The sequence below is a fragment of the Anthonomus grandis genome, chromosome 1 (assembly GCF_022605725.1).
Source record: "Anthonomus grandis grandis chromosome 1, icAntGran1.3, whole genome shotgun sequence".
Taxonomy (NCBI): domain Eukaryota; kingdom Metazoa; phylum Arthropoda; class Insecta; order Coleoptera; family Curculionidae; genus Anthonomus; species Anthonomus grandis.
Genome location: NC_065546.1, coordinates 1,257,098 through 1,270,773, shown reverse-complemented (window position 1 = coordinate 1,270,773; position 13,676 = coordinate 1,257,098). Strand labels below are relative to the sequence as shown.

The window sequence follows — 13,676 nt, the reverse complement described above, 5'->3', positions numbered from 1 at the left end:
ACATTCGAGAAGCTAAGAGGCAATTCTTTTCAGATTCCCCCAACACAAATATCATGTCAACAAGTTCGTCTTTGCTAAAATGCATTTTATAAGTATGCAATTTTCGTTCAGATTAGATTTCTGAAACAAAACTCCAAATTTCTTTTACAAACACAGTTACGATAATTCAAATAACTGAATACTTAAGCTGATAATACACATACAAAAATGATATTCTCACCAAAATGTCAAAAATTTATTTAGAGACACGGGTGAAATATTTTGCTTTGCAACAAAAAAGGTATTAAAATACCTATTTTGTTAAGAATGCAGATTTCCTGGTTCTATAATGGATAATTATTGTGAATATTATAAAAACGACTAAAGACAGCTAATATGTTTACATAATAAAAAACGTTCATGTATTAAATCTTCATTAAATGGATAAAAAATATACAGGGTGTTCCATTAAAAAAAAGCGAGAAATGGAGCTTTGAAATTCGTAAAATATAATTGCTAACTACGAACATTTTGTATATGACAGAAGGAAACAATTTAAGTCAAAGTAATTCTCCGTTCTTCTAGAACCCCAATTAAGTCCAATATTGACATTGAATTAACATTTCTAGTATCAAGATATCAAGATGTGTGTATCGTGCCCATCTACTATTTAAAAACTTCAAATTCAAATTTTTGCATCTATTTCAACCACTGATTTTTGACTATGTGACAACTGCATGAACTTTTTTCCATTAAAAAAATAGTTTTACGGTCCTAGACTGACTGATTAGAATCAGCTGAGTCAAAACGTTCAAAAATGCCCCCATTTTCTTTTATAGGAAGTAGCACCCATCCTACCATTCAACGCTGTGTAGTTGTAAGGAACTAGAACCAAAAAAAAAATAGTTCGTATAATATAACATTAAAGTAATCTTTAATATTGTGTTTGAATGACTCTAAATATGAGCAGATGCTAGTTATTACTTTTTAAGGCACAATCGATATAATATTCCGAGCGGTGCATGGAAAAAATAGCAAAAAAGAGTAGTAGCAACGCGAGATTTAAGGTTTTTTCAGTTACTAGAGCCGATTTTAAATCTACGCCAATATAAGTATAATTTGGGTATTTAATAAATGATTTTCTTATTGTTTTTTTTAAATTTAGGTATTTATTTTAACGTTTGTTTCTTTTAACATCTATTACATTAAAGTTATTTGATGAAATGAATTATTTGAAAGTTAAAAATAAAATTCTTAATTTTTTTAGGCTTCTTAATTTTATATGTGAACTAAACTGCGGATTAAAAAATTTTAAAATCGGTAATAGTAGTGCTAACTATTAGGTTCTCTTATAAAATCTGTTGTGAGTGTGTTTTATTAAACTATTTTCTACTACTCTTATGATAGAAAATTATTTAGGATTATAAAAATTTCAAACCGATGTTGATATTATTAAAAGGTTTTGTTTCTCATGATTTACCAATTTAAGTTTAATTGTAGTGTTTTTCAAAATTGACTACAACTATAATTTTATAGTTTTTACTCTATATTTTTAATGGGAGACACTGTATAAGATGACATTTTGAGAGCGAAATTACAGGTGGCCCACCAAAAAAAAAATCATTTTTATCAATTTTAATAAATAACATTGACAACGTCTTGGTATTGTTTAATGATTGATATACAGGGTGTTTCAGATTAAGAGGCTGATCCTTAAGGGTATAACTAATCATTTTCAAAGCAAAAGTTTAAATAAATTTATGTCCTAAGCTTCTTAACTAAACTTGGTTTTTAAAGTAAATTTTGTTTTAAAATCATGAATCATTGTCTGGTAAAGATAAGTTTTTTGACTTTTCTTCATGTGACCCACGATTTTTGAACGTTAAAAAAAGCGAAAAGAAAAGCGCGATGAATTAAAGACCTTGGGGCAACAAGGATCTAAGCCACAAAACGTTAGTTTTGAGAAAATTAATTTTTAAAACATTTTTTAAATCCTGAAATCGGATTAATTATGTTAAATAAAAAAGACCTTTAGTTTCAAAAATAACATTATGTTTATTAGCGTATGTAGTAAAGAAGGTTCACGTTCATAGACCTTTAAATTTTTGCAGAAAAAATAAAAATGTGAAGAAAAGGAGGGTGGCTTGTACCCTTTTTCCTAAAAAAAAAATCACGTATCGTATTTTTTTAAGTAAAATTTATTTTTATTGTTTTTTTTTTAACAAAATTATTTATTTATATTAAATTAAACTACATGTTATTTTGTTGTAAACATTTGGAATTTAATGGACTACAAAAAAAATTATATTTAATAACAATTTATTGGTAGTAATGTTTGGAAAAAAAAAGTTCTAACAAGCGTAGTCGCAAAAAAAAGCACATTAAAAATGTTTTTGTTAAATACATTAAAAAACTTAATCGTCGTTACTAAGATCGGAAAATTAGTCAATTTGTTCCACTTCATATTCCAAAGTACGTAGTTCTTGTCGTTGTGCCTCTGGTGTGGCACCGACTTCATTATAAAATTCCATGTATACTGGGGGAATGTAAGGTAAAAGCTCGATCAGATTTTGTATTTTTTCGGATTTAATGGAACAGGTCCGTTGTATTTTTGTTTTGAATCATTTAGATTTATTAATACTGCGTTTCTTTAACCCCTTTTTCCAATATTGCCGATTTTAAACTCTTCATTGACGCAGTGTTTTATGAGCATTTCATTGTGATTTCTTTTATTAAATTTTGCACAACATTTTTTGTTAAACTGAAGTTTTTCTTTTTCATCGGTTAAAGTCTTTTTTGTAATCTGAGCTTGTAGTTCCTTAAAAGATAAAATATCTCTTTGCTTTATTTCAACCTTACACTTTAAAAGGGTTAGTTCTTTTGGAGTTTTGAACAGCACTATACCAATTGGCTGGAACATAGGCACACTTCATGTAATGCCTTTTCTATTTCTCAATAATAGCAAAGTCGCGATCACTTGGCAACTGGGTATGCCCAACTATGAGATACCTATGCTCAATACTTTCGAATATTCCATCTTTTACCAATTTTTGCCAAAGACACATTATGTGTGTCTTTGGGAAATTTTAAAATACTTTGAGTTTTTTTGCTTCACTTTTATTTTCTTTAAAGTGCTTGTAGACAATGCTTGCAATTTCATCACTTCCACGTTTAGCAGTGTTTTCTGACCACATATACATATATACCCTTTTCCAGTTCCACAATCATGAATGCCCAAGTTGTACACCCACGCTTTTCTTAAATAGAATGCTGGCCCTACAGTCAGATTTGGTAATGGTAAAGCCTGTTGAAGATCAAACGATATTACACAAGACAGCATTTTTGGACAGCATGTTTCATGATCGCATGTTTTACATGTGTCGCTTTTTGGAAGCTTAAATCCTATATTGTATTCTGTTGAAAAAATACGTCTGTACTTATCTTCAGAAGCTGGCTTAAAATTTCTTTGCTGGCATCACGTAACATAGTAGTCTTTATATAAAGCAGAAATACTTAGATCATGATCCAAATAAACTTTTTGTGGATTTTTTTTCTACTGTAATGTGATGTGTATTTAAGGATAGAATCAATGTAATTTTTAACCGATTGATAAGTTTCCAAACTTACTTTGTTTCGCCTATTAGAATAAGTGCCTCTTTTGTCAGAAGTAGGAGTTGAAAAACCGTCTGCGATTTGTTTAGAGAGAAGTTGTATCCTTTTTTTAGAATTTTGGAGACCATGAATTCCAATAAATTCTTTTCTGCAAATTTTTACGTTAATTCCGTTAACTTTAACAAAATAATGTATCTTAAATTTTCTTGAAGATACTTCCTTTTTACACTTCTTCTTATATGTTCTCTTTTTGGGCACAGATTTCATTAACGAAAATAGGTAAATATTTTGCTTATTATAATGGACGGCGACCTCTCTTAGTTGTACACTAGGGTGGGTCACTTTATATAGGGAAAAAATAAAAATCGTTTTATTAATTTCTAATAGCTGTATTATGTTGCATTGCACAAAAACAAGTTACAAAAGAAAAAAAAAGTTAATTTAACTTTTATCTTTAGCCGGCGCATGAATTTTGAAATTTTGATAAAAAAGACAAAATAGTTTCAGGGCATGAGGATAGTGAATCCAGAATTTTAATTATAATAAGTTTTATAAACATTAGGAATTTAATGGTAGAAACATATCGTTAATGCTAAATATAAAAAAAACACAAAATTACAACTAAAGTCTTGTTAATAACATGCCATTATGCATGAAAATCTTGCTTACTTTCAAATTTGGGCATTGTTTTCCTAGATGAGAGTTTAGCATGAATCAGGCCTTCCCTTGACTTCTCGTCACACAGAGACATTGATGCTTCTGTCACTAATTTGACCGTCCGCTCTACCGCTTCTGTGTGTAGAAAATCCTTTCATAGTCTAATGAAAATTAAATCTTCGTCACCATTTGATGCAACAATTTTTTTTAAGTCATCATTTGAGAAGCTTCGGAGGATTGGAGGATCACAGTTGTTATTTTCTTGCCAGTCTATTACATCAATATAAGACGAAGCATTAAAATTTACTGCCGGTACTTCAAACATACGTAGTTGCCTTCTTAGTGGCAATGAATCTCGTGCCTTTAATATAGCTGCCAGAAGGCAGCTAATTCCCTAATATTCTTTTGCTCATCTGTTAACATGGCTAAGAGTAAATTCTCTGGATGGAAAAAATATGCATTTCGTTGAATGACTGGATCTATTACGTCTCTTAGCTCTTTTGATAGATATCGAGAATTTTGTATCAATTTTCATAAATTGCGGGACCCATCTTTACAAGAAGGATGTGTTTTTATCTGAAACCATACAGGGGCATATACTTTGACGATAAATTGCGCTAGGTGACATAAATTTTCAGTCGAATGTATTGTAGCAACATAAAGTCTCAACATTCTATTGGCTGTAGTCAACCAGCGAGCACGGGAAATTTTCCCTGGCGATTTATGGGCTAAGTCGGTGGGGCAGTTTCCAGTGATTACGGCTGTGGTTATCGCGTACAAATACTTTTGGTCCATGCTTAAATCTTCTATTTTAATTACTGGTAGCTGACTTGGTATTATTTCGTACTCAATAACGGGTTTTATTTCACATTTTTCCAACTGTTTTCCAATAGGACCATTATACGAATGTGGACCAGTTGTTTTACCTTCTAGCTTGTTGCAACAAATGCCTCAGAGGCAACTCATTTAAGTGAAGCATGCAAATTATCCATTGTAGTGGTCGCTGAAGCTTCTTCTCAAACAGTCTAATTACACCTGCGTTCTTTCCAGTATTAGTTGCTGTCCCATAGCAACCAATAGCCACCAATTCGTCAGAACAAATACGTTTTGATTGTAGAAGTGCACTAATAGATCTTTCAATACTCCTGGCAGTACCATGTAATGGTGTAGTATAACCTACATACAAAGAACCGGGTTCTTTTAGGACAGAAATGTGTTCTTCAACTACCACCTTTCTGTATTTTTTGCCTGCTTTTGCCATGACTTTTAAAGTTTTGTCCTTGCGCCCATCAAAGTACAACGCGGGAAGCTGCAAATTGGTTTGTTCTTGCAAAAGCGTATCCCGTAATTTTTGTCTTTCCCTTCTTAATTTAGATTTATCTATTACCTCTACATCAGAAGATATGTCCTGTAATACCGCAGAAGCAATTGCAGCCGCCGCTCTATCAGAAACACCATAACGGTCCTTTCCACCACAGATTCCTTTTTGGAGGTTTGTGAAGTGGATGGCAAATCTTCTACGTTGTGTTTTACGGGCGATACATAACGTTCCTCAAAATCCGTAAAAGCAGAGGAAGACACTTCTTTTTGTGGTTGATCACAACTAGGAATGAGTTTATTAAAAGGCTTTAAACTCTTACGTTTTCTCTCCAATTTTTTTTTCAGTTCTAAAGTGCGCACAAGATCTACTCCACCGATAAGCATTTTTCTTTCGCCCCTCTGGTCAAGCAAAAATGCGTGTTCTTCTTTGGGTACCTTCGACTCACGCGAGCATTTACAGAGATGAAGAAGATCCTTACATTTACAGGAACAAATATCAAACAAAACTTCACTTTGGCGCAAAAACAAGGCTTTCTTTTCTTCTGTCAACCTTTTTAGAGATTTAATGTGATTTTTGCACTTTCCGTGGTACGTTTTTAAAATCTGAATAGTTCGTGTGTGTGAGACCATAGGAATAGATGATTTTTGCCAAATATCTTCAATTTTTTGAGCCACTATGTCTGCGATTTGAGAAAAAGACGGTTCTTTGTTACTTCCTTGTTGAATTTTAAGTTGTATTCTCGTCCATTCGTAAAACTTCATTACATCTTGGAAAGTTGGTAACACATTTTCTTTTAGTTCACCAATAGTTCCAAATATGGGACACTTGTACTTTATTCTTTTACTTTCCATACTATTTGGTAAGAAATTAGCGCGAAGTAAAGCTCTGATAAACAAAACAGATAACCACGATCGTACGCGTTCAGAGATTAATTCACACTAAATGTAGCATTTTAGTGACCGCGGCGCGATTGGCTGCAGTGACTAAACAGCATGCATTGCGTATTAAAAATAGATTCAAGGTCATGAAAGGTCTGTAAAAGAATAAAATAAATTAACTGTAAAGCAAACGTCTTAAATTAGAATATAGGAAGACTTGCAGTGTCTTGCAAGGTATTACCTTATTTTACAAATTTGACGATAATGCGGCGGCCTTGCGCGGGCTCTTAGAGTTTAAATATTTCAATAATATTTTAAATGGTTGCTCTTGAAATGATAATACAACATAATTTTGCTATTAGGAAATAAACAAAAAAAAATATTTTTTTCGACCCACCCTATTGTACACCCGGTACATGGTTTTCCAATTTCCCAAGCCTTTATTTCTTGTCCTCGCGAGGGAGTTGTAGCTGTGGACCTAGGTTTCTTTTAATTTTTCTTTAATTTTTTTGTCTTCTATCTACATTTTTCTGTCTCCATCTTGAGGGAGTATTCTACTCCGGAGTAGGTAGTGCTAGGATTCCCATCATATGCTTCAATTGGATGTTCTGTTATTTTAGAAACAGTTGTAATCCTTGCCATGCCTCCATTGGTTTCCTAAAACAAGAAGATAATAACGCTAATATCTTTTGTACAATAACGATACAAGCCACAAGTACTTAAATTTTTTGACATAAAAAGAAACTAGGCGCAGAACATGTCAATTAAAAATATTATATTGCGAATTTTTGACAAAAGAGAACTATTTTAAAATCGTTAAAAGGAAAAGAAAACCTAGAAATACGACTATAAGTTTGCAAATTTTATGCCACATTTTTTTGTTTAAGAAGGGTACAAGCCACATATATTTTGAACTTACCGTTTCAAACTCATCAGATGAAGAACTGCTTCCGTCCTGACTTTCTACATAATCTTTATCTTTAACACTGTCGTCGGAACCGAAATCTTCAAAAGATTCTTCATTAGAAGAGTAAAAAAAACCCGGAATTCCGCTTCATCACAATTTTGTTGTTGTCGACCATATTGTTTTTACGGCGGATTGTCACCTTGTTGGTGCCAAAAAAACTGACATTTGTTACAAAATGAACAAGGCTATATATATAATATAGTAATCGACATTAGAGACATTAGACAAGTCGCCATTTGGTATATTATGTGGTTTAGATCCTTGTTGCCCCAAGGTCTTCAATTCTGGACATAGAGGCCACTGATAGAAAAAAAAGATATTTATCCAGAAAATATAACTATATTCTTTAATAAAATGCTCTTTAAGGAAAAGCAGGGGCGTACATAATATTTTCCAAAACATATCTCTCAATTTTCTTATGGGCCACCCTGTACAATATATAAAACTTACTTTTAGAAATCAGACAAAAAAATTTTTGATAAATTTGCTATTAAAATTGAATAAAATGCCACAAAAAGTGAAAGACGTTTCCGTCATGGTGTGAGAGAGAAAACTTTTTAATGTGGTTTGAAAAAAGTTATATTATTTACCTAAAAAATTCCGCAAATGTTAAAATTAATATACTTAACATAAAAATAAACACAATTGTGATCTGCTTTCGCTTATTAAACTATTACTTTGATAAATCTAACCCTTTAAGTCGTATCTCTTAATTTGTACATTATGTATACTACAGGGTTTTTATTTATAGATGTTTTTTAATTTATTATATTTCAGTGAGGTTTGGTAGGGTGGGTGTATACGGTGATGGTAAGAAAACATTTTATTTATCATTTAAATATTTATACTTTTGTCCCAGATACGCTCCACCCTACTTAATCACATTCTTTCCAAAAAAAAAAATAATAATTTTCAGCATATTTCCACTGTTGTTATATTGTTATATATTGTGAAAAATACTCATTTTATTTGTCAATAATGTATTGTTAAGTGCAAACTGTTAGGTAGGCAATAAAGAATGTGTTACTCTATAAGTTGTCAGTTTACTGAAATCCCTTTTGTAAATAGTATCCGCGGAAAACAAGAAACGCCTTGGGGCCATAAACGAGCTAATACAAACTGAGGAAACGTATGTTAATGATATGGCCGTGGTTCATAAAGTTTTTGAAGTACCGCTGCGTAAAAGTAAAGTCGTGTCGACTAAGGAAATTGACGAGATTTTCGTGAACTGGCAGGATATTTTGCAGTGCAACAAGAGCTTTTTAGAAGATTTAAAACGAGCAGTTAATAGGCGATCTGAGACCATTGGAGACGTGATTTGTCAACATGTAAGTTTTTATCATGATTAGTTAATATTGTCAATATAAATTTGTTATCGTTGTTAAGTCTCATAAATGAGATTAAAAAAAGGTACAACAATGACATCATTATGCTTGGTCCAAAGACGCAAGGCGCGCAAAATACTTTATATGTTTTGTTTTAAGTCGGCATCGAGCTTTGGACTGGGTCGTGGGTTTAAGAGGGGAACTCTCGCTACGTTTTTCACCAAGTAAACATTCTATTTTTAGCCACTTGAAGGTCTGGTCAATTAGAGTATAAGTTTTTTAGTAATTTTTTGGAGTAAGGTCGTATTTTATTGGTAAACTAGAATAGTGGTTCTATATTGGGTTTTTTTTTGAGTTATTGCATAGAAAATAAATACACTTTTAAATTTACGACTTTTGGGTTTGATTTCCAAGGGCAGCCTATAAAAACATCGGCAACGGGGTTGAATACTCAACAATTAATGGTCCTCGAGCCGTATATGGTTAGAGGTATCTAATCTGGGAGGAGGCTGCCAAGGATTGAAAGTACATAAATAATCAAGGGCTAAAAATATTTGGGGGAAAAGGGAACAATGACACACGAGGTTTTAATTTTAACAGTGAAAGTGTAGTTTTAGTACGAGGTGTAAGAGGGAGGTATACAGGGTGAGTACCAAATACCTAATTAACTTATTTACTTGGTCGTGACTTTAATTTATATGTATGTACTTGTAATGATTTTTGTAAAGGTTTTCACTTGGGTTTGTAATTGTTGTTATTCATGCACAGAAAAAAAAGGGTACTTAAAATGAGAATTAGACACTTTATTTGAGAATATCTAAGGATTATATATCCGCAAGAAGATAAAAGTTCAATTTAAGAATATTATATTTTCAATTTCAAGATGTTCATAGAATTGGTTTAAGTCGACAAATAACTTATTGTGAGAATATATTGAAATTTCATTTGAGAATATCATATTCTTGCAAGGAATATTTTTTTCTTTAAAGCGATGAAATTTAATTATTTCATTCAAATTTATTTTTTGTTACATTGAACCATTTTGGTAATTTGTATTGAAATGGTCATATTCTTAATTTAAGTAATTCTACTGTTAACAATAAATCTATGAACATATCGTTTTGACGAATTGCTTCATCAAACCAAAAATATTTAAGTCTAGCAATAAGTTATAAATTCAACTTAAAGATGTGAAGAATTGCTTTAAACCGCCTGGCAAATTAAATTGAATATTAAATAGTATTAAATTAAAATGTTTATGGCTTGTTATTAATATTTTTTTATTCGATTTAAATAGGTTAAATATTTGAAATGAGTAATATTTACACTCAGTTGAAATAAATTAATAGTTTTATAGTATTTAGTGCAGTGGTATTTATTGGGTTCTTTTTGAATCAAAATAAAAATACCAAAAGGCACACACTTTCTGGTAGTTTTATTTTGATAGCAAAAGAACCCTATAAATTACCACAACACTAAATAACATAAAACTGTCAATTATTATTTCAACTAAGTGTAAGAATTGCTATAAAGTATTAAAAATTCAACCGTTTTATATTTTATGATTTAGGTATTGCAATAAATTACTATGTATTTACCTAATTATTTTTCGGTTAAATTCTGGTAATAAATTAATAGAACAGGTTCTATGCAAACATATGTTTATTATCCAAAAACAAAAACCTACATACATTATATAGGAACAAATATTACTTTAAATAATTGTAACAAAAATAGTAAACAAAAAAAAAACACATTCTGTGTATGTTTTTTAAATATAGGTACATATTTATCACAAAGTACAAAGTAGGTACTCATAGAAAATAAAAATGTGAACAGGTTTATTTCCTAAAAACAAATAGGTAAGTATCTACATAAAAACAAATATGTAGGGACCTACGTAACACGTTATAATGTAACAATAGGATTATTTAGAAAACCAAACTAACCACATCTATGCATTTAGCTTTTTTAAACAATCCTACTAAATACTTACAAAAAAATCACTACATACTACAACAAGAAACTGAATGTTTTTAAATTTACTTTTTATATTTTTTTTATATGTACATAGACTGAATGATTCACATTTCGAATTATCGTTGGTATATTTAAAAAAAATCATTGATGGCAATTAACTTATATTGTGATGTTCTTTCGATTTTAAAGGCATTGTAATGATTACTGTAATTAATTGTTTTAAAAATAAAACCATAAAAATATACTGTTTTTGAATTACTTTGTTTAATATAGGTATCTTTTATAGAAAAAAACGTTGGTATATCTTCAGAAACCTCAAGTAAAAGCACGCTATTATGATCGTATTTAAAACTATTAATCTCATATCTGCTGGACTTAGAAAACTCTTTAATATTAATAAGTTGCTCATCAAAATTCGCCAAATATTTGATATCTACATCACTTATAAGTCCCATAGAGATATTATCACAAAAACCTCTTTGTTCATTTAACCGATGACATGTTTTCAATTGAATTTTCGTAGCCAAGGAAAAAGGCAGATTTTTTCTACAACGAATACTTTGAGCCACGTTTTTATACTTCTTATGCTTAGCTTCGGATCTCATACAAGATATTAATTTTGGTGGACCCACCTTTTTTATTATTCTAGGATAATGCAGTAGCCAATGAAATTTTGGTTTGAATGCTTCTTTGCTAAATTTAAGGTACAATTCATTATGCTCTTCTATAAGAGTTGTTGTTATTTCTATTGATTTATTTGTAATTGTCTGTGAACTGAGTATATTACCGATTTCAAGAATAAGTAAATAAAATGACCAAATCTCGTCATTTTCAGGAACTAGATCTCCAGCGATAAATCTAAAATTTCTGCAAAGACATAACATTTCTGAAGCGGACATAATTATACATTTTTTTAATAGGTGGTCATTGTTAACGGCTGGAGGAATATTTTTTTCACCTGGCTCATAAGTATAATATTTAATTCGCGAGTTAAGATTAGCTAGAGAAAAATGTTTTTTATCAAACGATTTTTAATTATTACAGCCATATCGTATCTTAAGACTCCTTCATAAAGGTCGTGCATTATGTCACACGTTAAATTTTCGTAAATATAAAAATAGGATAAGTCATTCCAGACACATTCCATTCTCGCAAAACACTTTCCACGCGCTGATTTTCCATTTTTCAGAGGAACAACACAAGTTGCACGCCACACACCACTCAACGCGTCTATGACTAAAAAGAGTACAAGAGGCAAGCAGGGTACACGTGGCGTGGTACGCCGACGTACCCATTTTTGAGATGAACAAAAAGTGTCATTTGAGAATATATAAATTCAATTGAATACATTGATTTTATTGTAAGAAAATAAATATTCAAAGCAACAATTTATGTTCTTCAAACGAACCGGGTATAGTCTTCATTTGATTAATAGAGTATTTTAAACTATACATACGGGCTTTAAAGTAATAATATATATCTTTCTAAACAATAAACTGATTTATTTAAATTAATTAACTTGAAAAGCTTAAATTGAACATAACATTTACTAAATTCAAGATTATAATGACTTGAATTGATACCTTATTATTCAAATGGGACATTTCACTTGTTTTTATTTGAGAATACATTTAATACAACTAAATCTATGAAATATTTAGATTAAAAAAGTATTCTCTTTTTAAATCTGTATTTTAAATATTTTGTTTCCTATTTATAAAGAACTCTATTTCCGCAATTTAAGCCTATTTATTTCAATTAAGAATGTATTATTCTTGAAAAAATGAGAAAATTTATTTACTTGTTAGGAGTAATCGTTTTTTTCTGTGTGCATGTGCCATTGATAAGTTTATGTTAACGGTACAGAATAGTTCATCTATTTACAGCTTAGGCTAAAATCTGATTAAAGGGTTTGAATTCGCAGATATTAGCAAAAGGGGTTTTTATAAAAATAAAAAAGCATAATGGGCAAGGAAGGGGAAGATGAACCTTCTGAAATTTCACCTGAAGAGGTAAAAAAGCAATTAATTCGTAAACGGGGAATTCTTAAGCGTAATTTAACAATGCAAGAAAATTTTTTGAAGAATTATGACAATTCTAAGTTCGAGGAGGTTAGCATACGTCTGGCAAAGACGAGTGAGTGGTGGAATGAGTTTGAAAACGTGCAATTTCAAATTAAGGAGTTGGATGAGTCTGATGAACAAACAAAAGAACGCGAAAGCTTTTGTAACTCATTTTTTAATATTGTTGGACGGTTAAATCAAATTCTAATGGCAAAACCATCAGATTTGGGCGGGGGCTCTCAGAGTCAGGGAGTTAAAGGACAACAACCGGCATTTGCTTTTTTAAAAAACAAATTTATTGAGAACAGGGACTAACTAACTTACAACTAACTTGATTGATACATAATGACTACATCGATTACTATATTAATTGTTATTGCTCTTGTCTATTACATTATATTTATAGGTTCTAAAAATGATGACAATACAAACTAAGCTATTTCTAAATAAAGTATGCAGGGTCGGAATAAGGTGGCGGGTTGGTACCCGTAACTTCTCCCTCCTAAGAAATGAGCCCAGGGGTGAATTATATGACAATATGGCTCGGATTCTGTAGGGTTTCTTCGTCGTCACTGGTCGTGGTGGTGGTTTGGTTGGGATGTTTTCTTTTGGTCTGGATTAATTTTCTTGTCTTTCTTAGCAACAGGAAGGCGGCTACAGTAGTCATCAGGATATACAGGATGATGGTCCATACGCTAACATTTGTTATATGGACAGGTCCTTGGCTGGTTTCTTGGCTTGGATGTCCATCATGGTTTGATGGTTTTCTTAAGTTCATCGAAGTTTAAGCTATTGAGTTCAAAGGGCTGTAAATCAATAGCATTAGGGCGATCATTTAAGTCTAAGGTCAGCTTGGGTAATTCAATGTTGTGAAAATGGGTGTTTGTATCGTGG

At 31.3% G+C, this 13,676-nt stretch overlaps 1 protein-coding gene across 5 annotated transcripts in view; it reads left to right on the top strand.

Annotated features, from left to right (window-relative positions):
• The window catches only part of LOC126743900 (intersectin-1), a 133,104-nt gene that overhangs the window by 88,234 nt on the left and 31,194 nt on the right, over positions 1 to 13,676 (top strand). For all 5 annotated transcript variants that reach the window (XM_050451194.1, XM_050451202.1, XM_050451177.1 and 2 more), the window contains one exon: positions 8,483 to 8,742. In XM_050451194.1, coding sequence (XP_050307151.1) covers positions 8,483 to 8,742 — 260 coding nt within the window. The remainder of the gene's footprint in view (positions 1 to 8,482; positions 8,743 to 13,676) is intronic.